The sequence below is a fragment of the Pleurodeles waltl genome, chromosome 12, assembly GCF_031143425.1.
Source record: "Pleurodeles waltl isolate 20211129_DDA chromosome 12, aPleWal1.hap1.20221129, whole genome shotgun sequence".
Taxonomy (NCBI): Eukaryota; Metazoa; Chordata; class Amphibia; order Caudata; family Salamandridae; genus Pleurodeles; species Pleurodeles waltl.
In genome coordinates, this window is record NC_090451.1 from 684,264,059 (window position 1) to 684,284,933 (window position 20,875).

General features: G+C 47.3%; 1 protein-coding gene across 1 annotated transcript in view; it reads left to right on the top strand.

Annotated features, from left to right (window-relative positions):
• The window catches only part of DNAH2 (dynein axonemal heavy chain 2), a 1,666,550-nt gene that overhangs the window by 1,373,775 nt on the left and 271,900 nt on the right, over positions 1–20,875 (top strand). The window contains exon 70 of the mRNA XM_069218683.1: positions 1,467–1,617. Within this exon, the coding sequence (XP_069074784.1) occupies positions 1,467–1,617 (151 nt within the window). The remainder of the gene's footprint in view (positions 1–1,466; positions 1,618–20,875) is intronic.

Here is a 20,875-nt window from a genome sequence, read left to right on the forward strand (position 1 = left end):
CATAGGAAGATGTTATGTATGTATTTCTACCCCCCATCTGCTATTTGTGATAATACTATAATGTTTACAAATACAGTAACTGCTTGCTATTCTGATTCAAGCATGTGAATCTCTGAAAGATCCAATACTGGAGAAGAAAATAAGTAACTCACTCTAATTGTGGTTCTTCCAATATTGGTATTGTTCATAAATTTACTTGCGACTCACCCTTTGCCCCCTGAGAGGCTCTCCTTATAGCTTGGGATTTATTTCCCCCATGTCCTTTGAAAATCTGAGGGACTCAGCCTCTCTTGGAAGTGTTCTGGAGAGCGCTATTGGCTGAAGTTTGTTTCTTCTTTATAAAGGACATACATAAGCTATTAAAGTGATTGTTCATTGCCATTATAGCCTATGATAATGATACATACTGCTTTATTATGGTACCTTGGGACTCCCACTTCGACAATAGGGAATGATTTAAGCATGTGAATCTATGAGAAATACCAATACTGGAGGACTACAGTTACAGGTAAGTCTTTTATTTTCTTGCTTTTTGCAAAACACTGCTTACAATTTGTGGCCAGTATTTTTGCAACCAGCGAACTCTTTTAAGAAGCGACCTAGTACTAATACTAGTGCTTAAAATTCGGGATTGTAGTGGGTCACAATGATGAATATAAATGAGGTAAGTTGCTAATTGCAACTCACTACAATTGGAGGAGATCACAAGAACGGTGACCTGCTGAGGTCAGCAACCAGCATGTCTGTGGTCGCTTTTTAATTAAATAACTAAAACAGCCTATTTTTTTCTTTTAGGAAAAGGCAAGTAATTTTTCTTACAGGTAAAGGGACTGGGTTTAAAAAACGTTTTCTTTTTATTTAAATGTTTGTTGATCATTTGGCAGTGGTGCATTGGAACACTTTCTACTCTTCAACAAACTTTTTTTTTTACATTCACAAAGGGGAAATGGTCCTAAGGGGGCCCCTTTCTTTTTACAAATGCATTCCAATCTCTTTTGAGTTGTTAATGTTTTGCGACCGGATTTCAGTCACAAAACGTTAACTAAGGGCCTGATTTAGATTTCAGCAGACAGGATACTCTGTCACAATGGTGACAGAGTAACCCGTCCACCAAAATCTAAATCGGGCCCTCAGTGTTTAGAAGAGAAATCTACGTAAATTGCTCCTTTCAGATACCAAATCAGTATCCATTTGGTGTCTCCATTTTAAAAGTCAAAACAACTTTTCCACCTACTAAATTGGAATTAGTACATATAAAAAAGTATTTGAGCAGTCATAAATGCCAAATTTGAATGTTTGGGACCGTTAAAATGTTTAATACATCTGGCCACAAGTCTCCATGTTAAACTGCTCTTGTTTGGGCTTTATGCATGCACATTCTCCTGTAGAAATTAAGGACAACTTCAGTGAACGCATCTGTGGTGTGATGGGACCTGCATTTCAAGGTACTTTCTTATTCCCTCCAGGGCTTGAAGATAATTGATATGCAGATGCAGGACTATATGAAAGTGCTGGAGCTTGCCGTACAGCATGGACACCCTGTTCTTTTGCAGAACGTGCAGGAAGAGCTAGACCCTTCGCTTGCCCCTGTTCTGAACAAGTCTGTTACCAAAGTGTGTAAGTAAAATCCCAAAGCCTTAGTTTTTAACAGCTACCCTGGGAATATATGTTTAAACGTCACTATTTCCTTTGTTTTTTCTTTTTCTTCTTCATGGTTTATATCACCTGAAGAACAAGTTGTTTAGCTTTGGTTAATGCTGTTTCTAGTGGATTCAGACTCTAGCTGCAGATTCCTCACCTTGTGAATAGTCACCAGCACCAGTCTGGATCTGCAGATTTTTCTCAGCATTATTCAGAGATCTGGTAGGTGGCATTTTGTACCTTTGTGTCAACTTCACCCCACCATCGAAGTAATGTTGGCACCATATAAACATGCCACGCCTGCCCGCTGATGTTAGTTTCTTTCTCTTCCAGGGGATCCTCATCAATAGTCATAAACATTGAATATTCCCGCCATTGTGCGGGGACCCCGGAGCATATATAAAATACACACATATAAAGTATGAAATATGCACGAAAAATATATATAGCATTTTTAGTAGACCAATTTTCATACTAAACTCATATATACATGTGTAAAACAGCAATGCAGGCTATAATCATAAACAGGCAAAAATGCTTTATTTCTATGGAGTTTTTTTTTTTACAAAATTAAATTAAGAGAAAAAATATTTCAACCAAAGCCCCAAAACTGGGCCTAGGGAAATAAGCAGTAGTAATCATCAGAGAAAAAGAGAAAAAACTACATTGAAAAACAATGGCGCATTCTTAGCCAATAGGCTGCATGCAGGTTAACACAGGAGAACCATAAAAACTTTGGCACCGTGCCTTTAAGACCCTGAGCACCTCCAGTATCCCACCATGCCTCGGGTGAAGGAGAGGTGACAGATGGTTCACAGTTAGGTCAGTTCTTTTTTCTGGCTTCTTCTGAGAGGATCCTGGAGCATTGAGCTCTCAGTTTGTCTGAGTTTTTCTTAGAAAAATACTTTAAAAAAGCATTTTTTTCTACTTTACTCGACATCTAACATTATTGTCTGAGTTTGGAAGTTTTTCCTGACAGAAAAATACCTTCACTTTTTGTGAAATGCCCTTCCTGTGGGAAGAAGAAGGCCCAGTCAGACCCACACTCTTTGTATTGTGTGCTTGCCTCAGAGTCACTGCCCTGACACTTGCAAACACTGCAAGAACATGTCAAAGAGGACTCTGAAGGACAGAGAAAAGATCAGGCTTCATGGGCTTCACGAGAGGCAGAAAACATCATCCTCTGCGCTTCCCAGGCAGCCAACAAGCCACTCTCAGGAGAGACTGGCTAGATCGACGTCAGCAGGTAGGAAAGTACCTGTTTGTTCCCAGTCGTCGCTGCCACCATCCCAGCGTCATAGATCGCCGTCGATGGCGACTCGACCGACGTCGAAGGATACGGCGTCGAGAGAACATGGCCATCGCAGGGGCATATCTCCGTCGACGGCAACCCGCCGATTGACGTCGAGCCATCACCGTCGCGTGTATTCGCCGCCGAAGGCCTCGCACCCCTCGACGTCAAGAGACACGACGTCGAGGCCGCCCCAGCGACGAGAGCGGGGACATCCGCCGTCGGCCACACACCGCTCCACGTCGAGGCACACGACGGCGAGCAGGTCGCGGTCCAGAGATCGCCGTTCGACGTCGAGACACTCAACGTCGAGACACTCAACGTCGAGGCAGGAACAACCGGCGGCGCTCCCTTCGACGTCATTACGGCTATCGACGTCGACACAGGTTTTACCTGTCTTGCAGGAAGCAGAACATCGGCTTCCGCCAGCAGATAAGGCGACTCCATCTCCAGTGGTTTCCATAAGGAGTGGTTCATCTCGTTCGAGAGCGGCATCGTCGGGGCATGTCTCACCCATCAATTTGTCACCAAGATAGTTGGAGAGCCTTAACAGACCAACGGCCACCCCGGATTCGCAGTATTCACGGATGTACTCTCCTACTGCCTCTCTCCCGAGAACGCCATCACCGACAGCGCGGGCAGGACGGGCTCGTTCTGCTTCTCGCCAACCGACCACGAGTCCTGGGCGCTCTGCTACAGCGTCTCGCAGCAGGTCACGTTCCCAGCGACGATCTAGGTCAAGATCAAGACACAGAAGGTCGCCCTCTTGGTCATCGTCAGGGTCATCCATCAGACGATACTCCCCCACCTTAACAGATTCTCCACCAGCTAGAGTTTCACTGGTGGATGACATCACTACTTTTAATGAGGTGCTTTTCAGGGGAGCACAGAAGCTAAACATAGAGGTTCCAGAACCATCAACCTCCTCATCAGTCATTTTTGAGACTCTACAGCATAGAGCGGTTTCGAAAAAGCTACTGCCACTAGTGCCTGGTCTGTTGCAGCCAACCATGGACACTTTTTTGGCGCCAGCCACCCTCAAATCTGCTCCTGCTAGGATTTTGAAAAAATATAAAGCGCCTGAACAAGATCCTTTATTCCTCAGAACGGATCCGCCGCCAGACTCAGTCATATTGGCCGCAGCCCGAAAAACTCACTCAGTGGCATCATCCTCCACGGTTCCACCGGACAAAGAGAGCAGACATCTAGACTCTCTGGGGAGAAAAATGTGCGGCACGGCGGCATCTATGATGAAGGTCTCCAGCGCGTCTGCACTCCTAGGCAGATATGACCGTTCACTGTGGGACTCTCTCAACAGGTTCACAAAAAAATTACCTAGAGAAGACAGACAGGACTTCCAAGAGATCCTTCAAGAGGGATGTCTGGTATCCAACCAAGTCATCAGCGCAGCGGCAGATGGGGCAGACTTAGCTGCACATGGGTACGCACATGGGATCTGTGCAAGAAGGTCTTCCTGGTTGAGAATGACTGGATTAAAACAGGAAGCACAACAGCGCATCCTAAATCTTCCATTCAACGGGAACTCGCTGTTTGGTACCCATACGGACGAAGAAATGGCGCGCATGAAAACTGAAGTGGACACCATGAGGGCGGTAGGCCTGGAGAGGAAGAAGGACTTCAGGCGATGGTATAGGCCTTATGACAGGCACCCTTTCCAGCAGAGGGTTCAAACCCCTCACTGGTCCCAGAGGCCACAGCAAAGGCAGGGACGCCCTCTTTTTCAGTCTCGTAAGGCCACAAGGGAACAAGGGTCAAGTAGACAACAACAGTCCACACCCAAAGCACCGGCCAAGCAATGAGGACTCGCTTCCCTCAACACTATGCACCACTCCGGTGGGGGGAAGTATCACAGACTTTCTTCACGAGTGGCGTTCTATCACAAAAGACAAATGGGTGCTCAACATTGTCGAAAATGGCTACTCTCTTCTTTTCAGGCAACCTCCACCGCACTTGCCACCAGCTAAATGCAATCCGTCTCACACCAGCCTATTGCGCAAGGAGGCTCTCGCCCTTTTACGAAAGAAGGCAATAGAAAAAGTTCCACTCGCGCACAGAGGAAAGGGGGTTTACTCCCGTTATTTTCTGGTGGCGAAAAAAGGCCGAGAGGGCGTTTTCAGACCAATTCGGACTTACGGCTTCTGAACCAGTACATAAGAAAGCAAAAGTTCAGGATGCTGGCTCTTCACCAGATTTTCCCTCAGCTACATCAGGGAGACTGGATGTGCTCCATCGACCTGCCGGATGCATACTTTCACATCCCGATAGTTCCCAAGCATCGGAAATTCCTGCGCTTCCAGATAGCCTCACAGCACTATCAGTTCAAAGTGCTACCATTCGGCCTGAAATCTGCCCCCGCGTCTTCTCGAAATGCGTGGCAGTGGTAGCGGCACATCTTCGAAAACAAAAAATCTTCATTTACCCATACCTAGACGACTGGCTGCTGAAAGCCTCCTCTCCGGATCAGGCGAGAACCCATCGGGACATTGTGCTCAAGGTTTTCGAGTCTCTAGGTCTTCAAGTCAACTACCAAAAGTCCACCTTGATTCCAACGCAGAACCTCAACAACCTGGGAGCAATACTAAACACAGAGCTCCAAAGAGTGTATCCTTCAGAGGAACGACTATTCTCAATAAAGAAAAAGTGTCAAGACCTGTTAAGATCCGACGCACCTACGGCCCGTCAGGTGACATCTCTGCTGGGCTCCATGGCATCATGCATTTTCATTGTCCCGAATGCCAGGCTACATATGAGGCCCCTCCAAGAGGCGTTGGAAAACAACTGGAGCCAAAGGACAGACCACTGGGAGGACAGAGTGCGGCTGCCGATAGCAGCACGTCAGTCATTGCAATGGTGGATGCACAGACCTCACCTATCAGTAGGGACTCCGTTTCACCAGGTAATTCCATCCGACACTCTGGTAACGGATGCGTCTATTCAAGGATGGGGGGCTCATCTAGGTCCCCTTCAAGCTCAGGGCCTGTGGTCCGACAACGAAAGGAAGTACCACATCAATCTGCTGGAGCTCAGAGCGGTCCATCTGGCTCTCAAGTCTTTTGCTCCATCGATTCAGGGGAAATCTCTCCTAATACAAACGGACAATACAACCACAATGTATTACTTGAACAGACAAGGGGGAACAAGATCCCTACCCCTATCTCGAGAGTCCCAAACAATCTGGCATTGGCTCCTGGCCAGAGCAGTGTCGCTTACAGCGGTTCACCTACCAGGTCAACAAAACGTGGAAGCAGATTTTCTGAGCAAACACCTAGAGGACGCCCACGATTGGGTCCTACATGGCGAAGTCGTCAAAGACATCTTCGCTCAATGGGGTCGGCCTCAATTGGATCTCTTCGCAGACGAGGTAAACAAGAAATGCCCAGACTTCGCATCCAGGTTCTACCGTCCTGGATCTCGAGGGAATGCCCTGTTGATCGACTGGTCAGGGATATTTCTCTACGCTTTTCCACTGATTCCCCTCATACCGGCAGTGATCAACAAACTTTACAGATCCAGCACCAGAATGATTCTCATAGCTCCACAATGGCCTCGTCAATTCTGGTACACAGATCTCCTCAACCTATCGGAACAACCTCACAGGAGGCTGCCGTGCAGACCGGATCTTCTGAGCAGGATGGTGGGCAGGGTACTGCACCCCAACCTACTCTCTCTGAGCTTGACAGCATGGCTCCTGAATTCCTGCAGTATGGGCACCTAGGGCTCTCGCAGGAGTGCATGAACATCTTGAAGGAGTCCAGACGACCTTCCACGCGGCGTTCTTACGCGTTTAAGTGGAAGAGGTTCTACATATGGTACTGTCAGCAAGGTCAAAATCCCATACGGGCTCAGGAGGACGTCATACTGTCTTACTTACTCCATCTGGCAAAGTCCGGTCTGCAGGTATCATCTATTAAGGTACATTTGTCTGCCATTACAGCCTATCGTAAGTCACCTTCTCAGGAATCCTTCTTTACGAAACCAGTAGTCAAGGATTTCTTCGAAGGTTTTAAAAAAGTTTTTCCGCCCATTCGAAAACCCTCCCCTCCATGGGAACTGAACATAGTGCTGTCAAAACTTATGGGCCCTCCTTTCGAACCTATACACAAAGCCTCTTTGCAACACCTTACGTGGAAGACAGCTTTTTTGGTAGCCATTACTTCCGCAAGGAGGGTCAGTGAAATTCAGGCTTTGTCCTCCAAAGAACCGTACACAGTCTTTCATGACAATAGAGTAGTTCTGCGAACTCACCCATCATTCCTACCGAAGGTGGTGTCAGAATTCCACATCAATCAGACTATTTCTCTACCAACTTTCTTCCCCAATCCGGAGACTCCGGCGGAGAAAGCGTTGCACTCCCTAGATCTGAAAAGAGTGCTCAAATTTTATTTGGATAAAACAAAGTTGATTAGACATTCCAACCATTTGTTTATAAATTATGGTCATTTGAGAACAGGAGAGGCAGCATCTAAACGAACCATATCAAGATGGATAGTTTCTTTTATTGTTAATGCATACCAGTTGGCTAACAAACAACTACTTGCTAGACCTAAAGCGCATTCTACAAGAGGAAAAGCGGCTACTGCTGCCCTCCTTAATAATGTCCCAATATCTGAAATTTGTAAGACTGCTACATGGAAGTCTGTACATACATTTACTAGACATTACTGTTTGGACTCAGATGCAAGAGCAGACGCCCAAGTTGGGCAGGCCTCTCTGAGAAATTTGTTTGCATGATACATATCTATTCCTGCACTTCTATTGGACAGTCTGCAGAGTCAAGGGATGGGCTTGCTAATCTATTCAATGTTTATGACTATTGATGAGGATCCCCTGGAAGAGAAGGATAAGTTACTTACCTGTAAATCCTAGTTCTCTTCCAGGGGTATCCTCATCAAAGTCATAAACAACCCACCCTCCTCCCCGGACGCACGTCTCTTAGAAGTGCAGGACACACTATCTTTCGAATCGGCTACACAGCCTGTCACCGTAAAAAAGTACTGACCTAACTGTGAACCAACTGTCACCTCTCCTTCACCCCTGAGGCATGGTGGGATTCTGGAGGTGCTCAGGGTCTTAAAGGCACGGTGCCAAAGTTTTTATGGTTCTCCTCTGTTAACCTGCATGCAGCCTATTGGCTAAGAATGCTCCATTGTTTTTCAATGTAGTTTTTTATCTTTTTCTCTGATGATTACTACTGCTTATTTCCCTAGGCCCAGTTTTGGGGCTTTGGTTGAAATATTTTTTCTCTTAATTTAATTTTGTAAAAAAACCTCCATAGAAATAAAGCATTTTAGCCTGTTTATGATTATAGCCTGCATTGCTGTTTTACACATGTATATATGAGTTTAGTATGAAAATTGGTCTACTAAAAATGCTATATATATTTTTCGTGCATATTTCATACTTTATATGCGTGTATTTTATATATGCTCCGGGGTCCCCGCACAAAGGCGGGAATATTCAATGTTTATGACTTTGATGAGGATACCCCTGGAAGAGAACTAGGATTTACAGGTAAGTAACTTATCCTTCTTGACTCTCTCTGCGCTTGCAGACGCAAAGCTTACTAACTGATAAGTGATGACAGTGTGCAGATCTCTAGACTGAGATCTTTTTTGTGAATGGTGAAGAGTCTATTTGATAGAACAGAGAAGGCAGTGAGGAATCTGTGGTTAGATAGAGTACCAACCAGAAAGAGCGTTACCGGAGGAAAGTACCTTGTTTTCTGATGGATACTTTGTACCGCTTATTCTGACTTTGTGACTAGATATCAAAGTAGTACTTCTGAAGGTGAAGGGTCTGACAGATGCTCACAACAGGTACGCGTGTGCCAATGCAGTGATAGTAGCCTTAGCTGCAGTTGAATGAGCTGTCCAGCAACTGATTCTCTTGGCCTGTTTGTAGCAGATCTGTAGAGAGAGGACCAACCACCTTGATATGGCCCCTCCAACCCCTGTCCACACTGCATCTACAACAAAGCTAGCCCAACCATCGCCCCCATACTCTACAACATAATCAACTCCTCTTTCGACTCCGCCACCTACCCAGACTCCTGGAAGCACGCGGAAATCACCGTCCTCCTAAAAAAAAAAAAACAAGCCGACCAAGAGATCCTCTCCAACTACCGCCCCATCTCCCTCCTCCCTTTCCCCACCAAGGTTGTAGAGAAATTAGTCAACACCCACCTATCGCACTTCCTCGAAGCAAACAACACTCTTGACCCCTCACAATCTGGGTTCCGCAAGAACCACAGCACAGAAACCGCCCTCATCGCATGCACTGACGATATCAGGACCAAAGTCGACAAAGGCGAGACCGTCGCACTCATCCTCCTAGACATCTCCGCAGCCTTTGACACCGTCTGCCCCCACACACTCCGCACACGCCTCCACAACATAGGAATTCGCCACAAAGTCTTAGACTGGCTCACCTCCTTCCTCACCGACTGGACCCAGAGAGTCCGCCTTCTGCCCTTCCACTCCAACACTACCAAGATCACCTGTGGAGTCCCCCAAGGGTCCTCCCTCAGCCCCACACTCTTCAACATCTACATGATCCCCCTAGTCAACATCCTCCGAGCACACGGAATCACTATCCTCTCCTATGCAGATGACACCGAACTCATCCTCTCCCTCACCCGCAACCCCACCACCGCAAAAAACAACCTACACGCCGCTCTCCTCAACACCGCCAACTGGATGACCACTAACCACCTCAAGCTCAACTCAAACAAAACCGAGATCATCATCTTGGGCCCCAACAAAACCACATGGGACGACTCCTGGTGGCCCACCGCCCTAGGCCCCGCACCCACCTCCGCAAACCACGCACGCAACCTCAGCATCATCCTCGACCCCTCCCTCTCCATGACACAGCAAATCAATGCTCTAACCTCCTCCTGCTTCCACACACTCCGCACTCTAAAAAGAATCCTTCAAATGGATTCCCCCAGAAACCAGAAAGACAGTCACCCACGCACTCATCAGCAGCAGACTGGACTACGCCCTCTATGCCGGCACCACACTCAAACGCAAACTCCAGAGAATCCAGAACACAGCCGCTCGCCTCGTCCTTGGCCTCCCCGCCACGAACGAATCTCACCACACCTCAAATCCCTTCACTGGCTTCCCATAGACAAGAGAATCACATTCAAGATCCTCATCCACACACACAAATCCCTCCACAACACCGGCCCAACCTACCTCAATGAAAGAGTTAACTTCCACACTCCCACACGCAACCTCCGATCAGCCGACCTCGCCCTAGCCACAGTCCCCTGCATCCAACACACCACCACAGGAGGCAGGTCTTTCTCCTACCTCGCCCCCAAAACCTGGAACTCCCTCCCCACCGACCTTCGCAAAACCAAAGACCTACTGGTCTTCAGAAAGAACCTCAAGACATGGTTGTTCGATCAGTGACCCTCCCTGCCCCCCCCCCCCGTTTCCCCTGCCTCAGCGCCTTGAGACCCTCACGGTTGAGTAGCGCGCGCTACAAATTTTTGGGGGGACTTTTTTGATTGGCCCTTTTGTTTTTTGGCACTGTTGTAACATTTTTTGTTGTCAAACCGAACCCCAGAAAGACGTCATGTTCTATTCCATTGGTATAATTGATGTAAAAGCTGAGTGCTCTTTTGGGATCCAAGCCATGGAGTCCCATACTTTTGAGTAATGATTTGGAGCACAGAATCCTGGAAGGGTAATTGTCCGACATGATAGGACATCGCAGCTTTCTGCAAAAATGCTGCCCTAGTCCACAACGCCAGTTTGTCCAGAAAAAAGGTGTTGAACGAAGAGAGCCTGTTGATGACTCATGCTGCAGGTTGAGATGATCGCTATGTGAAAGACTATTTGGTTTTGAGAGCCAGTAAATGCAAAGGGCAGGAGTGCAATCGGCTCAAATGGAGGACCCGTCAGTAATGTGAAGGCAAATTAAGGTCCCACTGTGGCATTACAGAAGGTTTGGGTGGGACTATATGGACGAGACCCTTAAGGAAATGCATCACAACAGGTGATTTAAAATGGACAGTTGGTCTAGTAAATGCAAAAAGGTCAAAAAAGCTGAAAAATGACCATTAACTGTGCCTATGTTATGTCCTTGCTGAGCTAGACACAGGACAAGAAGCAGAATCTCTGACTGTATTACTTGTGATGGGTTGGTGTGGCGGGAATTACAAGAGGCCACAAACTTGGTCCAGCCTTCATCTGTAAACAGATTTTGTAGACCAACACCTGGCTGCTAGAATGACATCAACTACTTCAGGAGGGAAGTCAAAGACAGTCAACTGTTGACGCTCAGACTCTGTCGTCTCTCAGCCTCTGTCGCCTCTCAGCCTCTACACATGGAGGTGTAGATTGCACAAGCCTGGGTGCAGGACCCCTTCTGTGTTGCTCCCACAGAATATTCTCATGAAGCACCAGCCTGATTGGACAACAGATGCTTATTGCAGGAAGTTTCTGACACAACACCAATCCAGAGCTGCTAGAATTAACTTGGGCCTGGTCATTCTTGATCTTCTCCAGAACTTGGGGCATGAGAAGTTGCAGCTGGTAGACATACAGGAGTCCAATGCACCACTGTTGGCGGAATGTGTCCCTAAGACAGAGCCTTCTTCGAAAATCCAACATGCAAAAGTGTTGAACTGCACATTTTTGGCGATGGCAAAGAAAGCCAGGGCACTCCCCGTTGCTGGAAGATGTCCTGCACCTTCCACCTTTGGATGTAACTGCCATTTATGATCCACCAGATGTTGCTGAATTAGTTCAGCCACCCTGGCTTTCAAGATCCTAACGGGTGTTTCACAACCAGTAAAATGCCCTGCCAACTCAGGACCCACTCCCTTGTGCTTGTTGCAGTATCACATGGCAGTGGTAGTGTCTGTGAGGTCATGAACTAGCCTTCCTTTGATGGACAGTGGGAAGACTTTTAACACCAAGCAAACTGCCTGCAACTTCAACAGATTGATGTGGAGACAAGACTTTACTCCAATATTAGAACTTTCATAGATTCAAATGCTTGAATCATTCCCCGTCGTCGAGATGGGAGCCTCCGGTGTAATACAAAACCACATTAAATTGTATATCAAACTCAGAGGCACTAGGCTAATTTAGTAACGTCTCACAGTCATTTTATAAAAAAGGACCAAACTTAAGAGACAACCAATCAGCTCTCACCACCCCTTAGAACCCTTCTGTGAGGAGCTGATTTCCCTAAGATTTTCCACTGCTCGTTGTGCTAAGGAGTCTCCTCTGAGCTCTGCTCAGTTTTTCTCTCAGAAGTACTGTTTGAAGTGGATTTGGATATTTCTCTCTTCAGGATTACTTCAAGGTAATTCAAACTGACAACCATGTCAGAGACACCTAAGAAAGGGCTCTTCAGAGCTTGTGCTACATGCATGAAGAAAAGGCTGCATGTTGATGACCAACACAAAGAATGTATTTATTGTCTCTGTCCGAGCCATAAACCTAAAGACTGCAAGGTATGTAGAACTTTTTCTACCAAGACCCTTAAGGATAGAGAGGGTCGTCTTCTTATCTGGCTCCAGAAACTAAAATCTAGGGACAACCCTGTCTCTGATGAGGACAGTGCCTCTTCTTCTGTTTCTGTGGTGAAAACACCTGTCAAACGACAATCTGAAGTCTCTTCAGAAGAAACACCAAGAAAAGTGGCTAAAACATCTGCTGAGGCATCCTCAAAGTCTGGTAGCCCTTCAAAGATGAAGATAAAAGCTTCTGGCTTTAAGTCCCAAAAGAAGGCTGTTTCTCAGCCGTCGACACCACCACTGAAAGTAAAACATACTTTCAAGAAACCAACTTCTGCGCCATAGACAGGGTCATCGTCGACAATGGTGCCGTTGATGGCTCAGGTATTGACGATGACATCTAAAGTTGCTACAATGTCTATCTCTATGGCGAGATCCGGCTCCTCGTCAATGATATGTTCGTCCTCGTCGACGACACGCCCTGTAGCTTCACCGTTGGCAGTCACACTGTCGATGACCCCACCGATGATGGCCTCATCGACGCTATTCCCGCTGTCAACGTCCTCATCAGCGCTGTTTTCACCGACGATGGCTTCATTGACAGAACACCAGCTGTCGACGACACTCTTACCGTCGACGACACTCTTACCGTCGACGACACTTTTACCGTCGACAACGACTCTACTGTTGACGTTCCCACCGCTGCCGAAGGTCGATGCAGCGATGCTCTCGTCAACGACGAAGACTGCAGTAAACGTATGGAGACCAGATTTGTTGCCTCTGTTGTCGTCAGGAGACCAGGATACTCGCAGGAGGGCAAAAAAATATCATCTAATGCCCTCTGTTACATTGTCTAGCAAGGTTTCCTGCTTTTTACCCTCGCATCTTTTGGATGAAGATGACTCGGATGAGGAGGGTATTTTTGGAGTCGCCAGCAGCCTTTCGCAATTGATGAGGCTTCATACTACACCCAAGGATATTATGAGCAGCCGCCATTGGTCGCTCTTCTCCCTGGGTTAGTTTCTGACTTGCAGGCAATGTTGGCGGATTATCAAGAACGCATTCCACCTAAGCATTTGTCGGTACAGCAGCTGTTGCTTCGGCCTCTGCCAGCAACTCCTCTCTTGCAACAGCCGCATCACGCTCCTCAACCAAGATCACAGCAGTCTGTGCTTTCCACACCAAGACATTAGGTATCCTCTGATGAGAATATGGAGGAAGGTGAGATACAGCCTGCCACTAATGAGTGGGATGATTATATTATACCGGCTTCTGCCTTGACTACAGCGCCTATGGTTGAGTCTCCGCCTGAGAATATAGGTGGCTTCCATAACCTGCTTGAGTGTGCCGGCAAGCGGTTCGATCTCCCAATGCCCGCGACTCAGCAGGATTGCTTCCTATATGACTTCAAAGAACCCCACAGAAAAATGGTCAGAGCTATTCCCATCATAGACCATGTGTGGAGCCAAGGCCTAAAGATTATGCAGAGTCCAGCAACAGTCCCTGCGGTTCTGCCGATATTGGATGAAAAATATAAGCCAACAGAGGATGCCCCGGCCTGCCTCTCAGGACATCCGAAGCCGGACTCCGTGATATCACAGGCTGCCCAACGTCGCTCCAGGAACCCCTCTACGCCATTAACATCACCACCAGATAAAGAAGGAAGGCACCTAGATAATATTGGCAAGCGTTTTTCCCCCATGTCCGCTATTGTGGTAAGAGCAGCCAACTCCCTTGCTCTGCTAGGCAGATAAGATCGACAGCTCTGGTCTGATGTATCCCAATCACTAGAAGAGCTCCCAGACACCTCCAAAGCAGGAGCTAGAAAACCTCTTATCGAAGGCCAGTGATCTTCAGCGGAAATAATTGATTGTGTGCTAGACATAGCTGCAATGGGCTTCAGACTACTCGCTGGTTCTGCGGTGTTGAGGCGGCAAGGTTGGCTTAAAGCCACCAACTTTCAGCCAGAAGTACAGACAAAAATCCTAGACCTTCCATGCGACGGAGAACCTCTATTTGGCGAACACGTCGACGATGCCCTTCAAGCCATCAAGGCCGATACAGAAACATCTAAATCCCTGGGCACTCTGCAATATAGGAAAGTGCCCTTTCGGGGTGCAAGAGGCAGAGGTCAGACGTCCTTTCGTGGTGGATACCAACAATATAGGTACCCATCCTGTTCATCCACATTTCAGCCTGCTAGAACACAGTACCAGCCGAGGCAACCACCTCCAGCAGCATATACCAGGCCCTACCACAAGACCAAACAGGGGCGTCAATCTAAAGAATCCATGCGTAGGCAATGACTGCCTAACGACACGGCCTGTTTGCTCTCCTCCTACAATTTATCATGGAATACTGAAACATCATCTACAACGCTGGCAGCAAATAACTAAAGACAAGTGGGTGCTGGATGGAATCCGTTTTGGACACCTATTAGAATTCACCCAAATGCCCCCTTCGTTGCCTCCATCACAGGTTCATCAAAAACACCTTCGTCTACTTTGCCTGGAAGTGTAGCTACCATGCTCAGGAAAGGGGATATAGAGTCTGTTCCGCATTCCCAGAAGGGGAAGAGATTTTACTCCTGTTTCTTTCTCATCCGAAAAAAGTCTCGCCTCTGGCGGCCAATTCTGGACTTACAGAAGTTAAACAAATACCTCAAGAAGCAGACATTTTTGATGGTCACCCTCCAAGACGTCCTCCAACTTCTAAACAAAGCAGACACTACATGGCCTCTCTGGACCTTCACGACGCGTACATTCACATTTCCATTCATCCGCTCCACAGAAAGTACCTGAGGTTTGTGGTCAACGGCAAACACTTCCAGTTCAAGGTCCTTCCCTTTGGCCTACGTTCAGCACCATGAATCTTTCCCAAATGTTTAGTGCCAGTGGCGGCCTACCTAAGGAGAAACAAACATCAAGTCTTTCCCTACCTCGTCGACTGGTTGGTCCAAGCTCCAGATATCCAGACAGCAGAGAGTTCAGTCAGGGCGACTCTGCGCCTTTTCGAGGAATTAGGCCTTACACTTAACAAAGAAAAATCGTCCCTGCAGCCATCCACTCGTCTAGCCTTCCTAGGGGCTATCCTAGACACTCAACGAGCCAAAGCCTATCTAGCGCCGGACAGAAAAACAAAGCTAACACATCTGGCAAGGCGTGTCAAAGAAAAAGGTGTCTTTCAGTGCGGCAGTAGAAGTCCTTGCTGGACATGATGTCATCATGTATCAGCCTCATTCCATTCTGCCGCCTCCGAATGCATCCAATTCTAAGAAGAACTGGACAAACAATGGATACAAGCACGAGGTTCCTTCGAGGATACCATCCTCGTCACGCCACGTTTGGTTCATTCTCTGAATTGGTGGGCGATTCCTGAGGACATTTCCAAAGGTCTCAGTTTCTTCGCACAAGTTCCTCCAGGGACTGTCACGACGGATGCATCGCACACAGGATGGAGCGCAATGTTTGCAGGACCTTCGGGTAAGCGGCAAGTGGCCACCCTCTCACCGTTCGTTCCACTTAAATCTTCTTGAGTTGAGGGCGGTCCATTATGCCCTGTAAGCCTTCCTTCCAAGGATACGAGGGTCAGCGGTGCTTGTCAGGACAGACAACACCACCACAATGCACTACCTAAACAAGCAGGGAGGAACACGGTCTCGCATACTCTCCCAAGAAGCACAAACCGTCTGGAAATGGTGCATTCACCACTCCATCCACATCACTGCGGCGCATGTCCCACGCCTGCAGAATACCATTGCCGATTTGCTAAGCTGACTCACCACATCCTCCCACGAGAGGGAGTAACACCAGAGGACGCTAGATCGGATTTTCGACCAGTGGGGAAAAACAAATCTGGACCTATTTGCATCCTCCCGGAACACCAAATGCCAACATTCTGCAAGTTGGCATCACCAACAGGAGTCATGTGGGGATGCATTTTCGATCGCATGGTCAGGGATCTATGCGTACGCTTTTCCTCCGATTCCTCTCCTTGCAAGGGTGATTAGGAAGATGAAGTCAGAACCCTGCCAACTGATCCTCATAGCTCCAGCGTGGCCGAGTCAACCGTAAACACGGAGTTGCTCCTCCTGTCAGCCTCTCCATCCATCAGGCTCAGACCAATCCCGGACCTGCTTACCATCAATCAGAGGCAAGTGAGGCACACGGACCCCATATCTCTCAGTTTGCACACATGGCTCCTGAGTACAATGAATTTGGCCATTTAGATCTACCGTCGGAGTGCAGAGAAGTGCTAGCTAATGCACGTGTGGCTAGTACCAGCAAGTCTTACCGACTAAAATGGAAGAGATTTTGTATTTGGTGCGAAACCAAAAAGGTCCATCCTCTCTCCTCCGCACCGGAGGCAGTGTTGCCATATTTATTACAGCTGGCACGTTCATGACTAACCCATTCCTCAATCAGAGTCCATCTAGCTGCCATATCTAGGTATAGAAGAGTGCCAGGCAAACCATCCTTATACTCTCTCAGATTGGTAAAACAATTTCTCAAAGGTCTCTTCAGATCTTTTCCTCCAGTGAGAATTCCGCCACTGGCATGGCAACTTAACATTTTCCTTGGCCAGCTTATGAAGGAGCCTTTTGAGCCGATTCAAAGGGCAGACATTAAGTACCTCACTTGAAAGTTGGCTCTTCTTCTTGCCCTTACTTTGGCGCGCAGTTAGTGAAATTCAAGCTTTCACTATACAAGAACCTTTTCTGCAGTTCAGACAGGACAGAGTCATCCTGCGCACCAATCCAAAGTTCGGGCCCAAAGTACCTTCCAAATTCCATATCAATGAGCCAGTGGTGCTCAAAACTTTCTTCCCGAACCCGCAAACTGCTGCGGAAAGAACTCTCCATTCACTCAACCTAAAAAGATGCATAAAATTCTACCTGGACAGGACAAAGTTGTTCAGACAGTCCACCCAGTTGTTTGTAGCATTCAGTGCTACTAGGAAAGGTCACCCGGTAACCAAACAGACTATATCCCGATGGATTAAGGACGCAATCATATTTTGCCATCAGAAAGCAGGAAGGCCATTGAACACAACTGTAAGAGCACATTCTACTAGAGCTATCTCTGCATCCTGTGCACTGTTTGCTGGTGTCTCAATTAAAGACATCTGTCGTGCTGCGACGTGGAGAACAACTCACACCTTCACGCAGCATGGAGTCACTTCGGGATGCAGCCGTTGGACAATTGGTCCTTCGAAACCTGTTTCAGTGACGGTGAGCTAAAATATTTATTTCCCCCATCCCTTTATTTTCTGTTATATCACATTTTCTTTGGTATAATGTTGTAGATCATAGCAAGAGGTGTATGTACATATTATCAGACCAGTTCACATTTCAGAATGCTGTGCAGGGAGCAGTGCGTCACCCCTAAGAGCCTGGATATTTTTGGCCGGATCCCTGACATCAGCCTTGAAAAGGACTGGGGATGTATGTTGCTGTAGATGTAGACCCTGGCATTGTCTTTACACTAAGCCCATTCCGAAGCCTTGATAGGGGGGAAAAATGTGGGGATTCTGCCACACGGGTGCAGGAAAACCAAGGGAGCATTCTTTGGCCCTGCTTTCTTTGAAGCACTCTAGGACTGAGTCTATTTTATCTTCAAAGACACAGATGCAATCAAATGAAATATCTATTAGTGACGGTTAAATGTCACCCGAGAAGCCGGGGAACTCATCCATGCGTGGTGCAGGATGCCACACTGGATGCCCTGCCCAAGCCATCAGTGGTGACAATCCAGAACGGATGACATACTTTGCTGCATCCTGACCATCTTGGATAATGTGCACAAGGTTGATGTGGATTTCTTTAGTGATGTTAGGAAGATCTCGCTGACCATATCTCACAACACATGCCGGTTTCTTCCGAGGAGGCAAACTGGCACTTACAGAGCAGAAAGCGAGGCTAAGTGAGGAGAGGATTCTCTTCCTGAAAACCTCTAAACTTTTTGATCCTCTATCTTGAGGTGTAGGGGGAATGAGGTAGAGTTGAGCCTACTTGCCAGCGTCGGGACCTCCAAACTTTGAAGCATAGCGTATTGCATTGGGAAAGGAGGATCACCAGAGGCAGATATGTATCTTTTGGCAACCTTTCTGTTGACTGTTGGGAAGGAGACAGTTTTGGTCCAAGTATCCATGAGTGTGTCCTTCAGGGCTTCACTAGAAGATAGGAGTGGTACTGTAGAAATATGTCCAAGTTGTAGGACATTAGCTTTCACTTCTGGCAGTTGTAAGTCTAAAACTTCTGCAATCCGTCTGACTGCCACAGCAAAAGAAGAAGGTTCCTCTGTTGATGGGCCATGGGTTGAGTTCCACCTAGTATTAGAGGAAATGCCTAACCCAGTGGCTTCTTAAAGGTACATGAACAGACTGTCCTCATTGTAATAGTGGGATACATCAAACCTGGCTTCCCCAGTGCTGGCTGTGCTCCGAGTGTGAAACAAAAGGAATGTGGAGCGTTCTAGGTAAAGAAATGAGATTGGACCAGCTGCGCCAAATGGTTTGAAGGGGCTGACTTCGGCCGAGGTGGTATTGGGTTTGCTTTCAAATTCAATAAGACAATGGGCTCTTCCTCAGACATTAGTGCTGGCTATGCCTCAGGAGGGACAGGCAAAGAATCTGGTGCTGGATTGAAGTTATGGTGTGTTTTGGACCCAGATTTGTGGCAGACACCACAGTAGAGTCAAGAGACAGATTACATCAAGGACAGACCTGCCAATGGTAGCCTGCCTGTAGACTGCCTCATGTCCTTGAGGCCCGAAGGCAAGCCAGAAGGGTGCCAAAAATGCACAGCATGGCTTCCTTGAAGGTCTCAACTTGTTGCAGAGTTGCCTACAGACCCGGGAATTTAGGTTGCATTGGCATAAGCTGTGGGATCTGTTCCTAGGTAGGGGACCAGTACAGAGATCGGTAGGCACCTTGACACCCATGCACCTTTTAAGGAGAGTGACGGGATGAGACAGAATCAAGCTTCAATGTCTTGTGTTTCTTTTTTGATTGAGACTTACCTTACAACTTGGAGTGTGAAGGGGACCTTTTGCTTGAACCGGCTCAGGAACAGGAATGGGTCCACTTCCTCGACTTTGACCAGGACTGCACTAAGAGCTTGGCTTTGTGATTCCAGAACGCTTTGAGGTTCATCTGGGTGCAGTCCCTGCAAGACTTGGAGTCATGTGTAGAGCCTAGGACCAATAGCTATACCTGGTGGGGATATTTCACAGACCTCTGCTTCTGACATTCCCTTAAAGGGTTAAACCTGTAGCCTTCGGATGGCACATAATTAGCACTCTGTAGAGAAAATATTTGACAAAAAGTGTCAATAAGACGAGAACATGTTTTGAGAGTGAGTTTTGGATCCACTTCCAAAAGCACATGAATAAAAGAACAGATGTCATCGAGCAAGAGGTGACTCATATGTGTGGCTCCAACGTTACTCTGGGGTGGGGCAGATCAGACATAGAGAGAGATGATGCCACCTACTGGTGCGCATATGTAGTTTTTAGAAGAATCTGCAGATCCAGTCTAGTGCATAGGGGTATTCACAAAGTGAGGAATCAGCGGTCAGAAGTGCAAGCTACACATGCATCTTTTGAGACTCAAGTTACAAAATGTAGAGAATACAGAGAGCCGGCTGTGACATTACTTCTGGAACTTAAGTCCAGATTGTGACGTCATTTGTGGAACTGGGCATCATACTATGACATCACACTTGACATCAAGCAGAGCCATAGGAACTTGATGCAAGCCCCAAGAAGAGTTGTCATTCACTATGTGTCATCTAAAATACAAATCATAACTTAAAATTGGACTCTTCCAGTAAACTTAACAGTAAAGAAATTAAAAAGAATTGTGAAATTACACATTAATTATCAAAATATATAGGCCCTCATTACAACCCTAGCGGACGGCGGTAATTTGGGGAAAGGTACTGCCAACAGGCTGGCGGTACCTTTTTCCAAATTATGACATTGGGGGTTTGACTCCAGCCAAACGGCCAATGTACCACTCTGTCCGCCAGGGTGGTAATGGCTGCTGGGCTGGAGACTTCGGTCTCCAGCCAGGCGGCCGTCACAATCCCACCCTCGGGACTATGACCCCGCTTACCGCTGTGGTTTTCGTAGCAAGTGTACTGCCACAAAAACCATGGCGGTGGGCACAATCAGTGCCAGGGAATTCCTCCCCTGGCACTGATAGGGGTTCTCCCTCCCCCTCCACAGTCCTCCTCCACCCTCCCCTGCCCCCGCACATTTACTCACCCACATGCTCACACATACACAATCACACAAACACACATACCCACATACACCCATGCATGCACACATACATACCCACACACCAACATACATTGTCACACACAGGCATTCACAACACACTACATACACGTAGTCTCACATTCAGTCATTCACGCACTCATTCAACGCGACTCACATCTG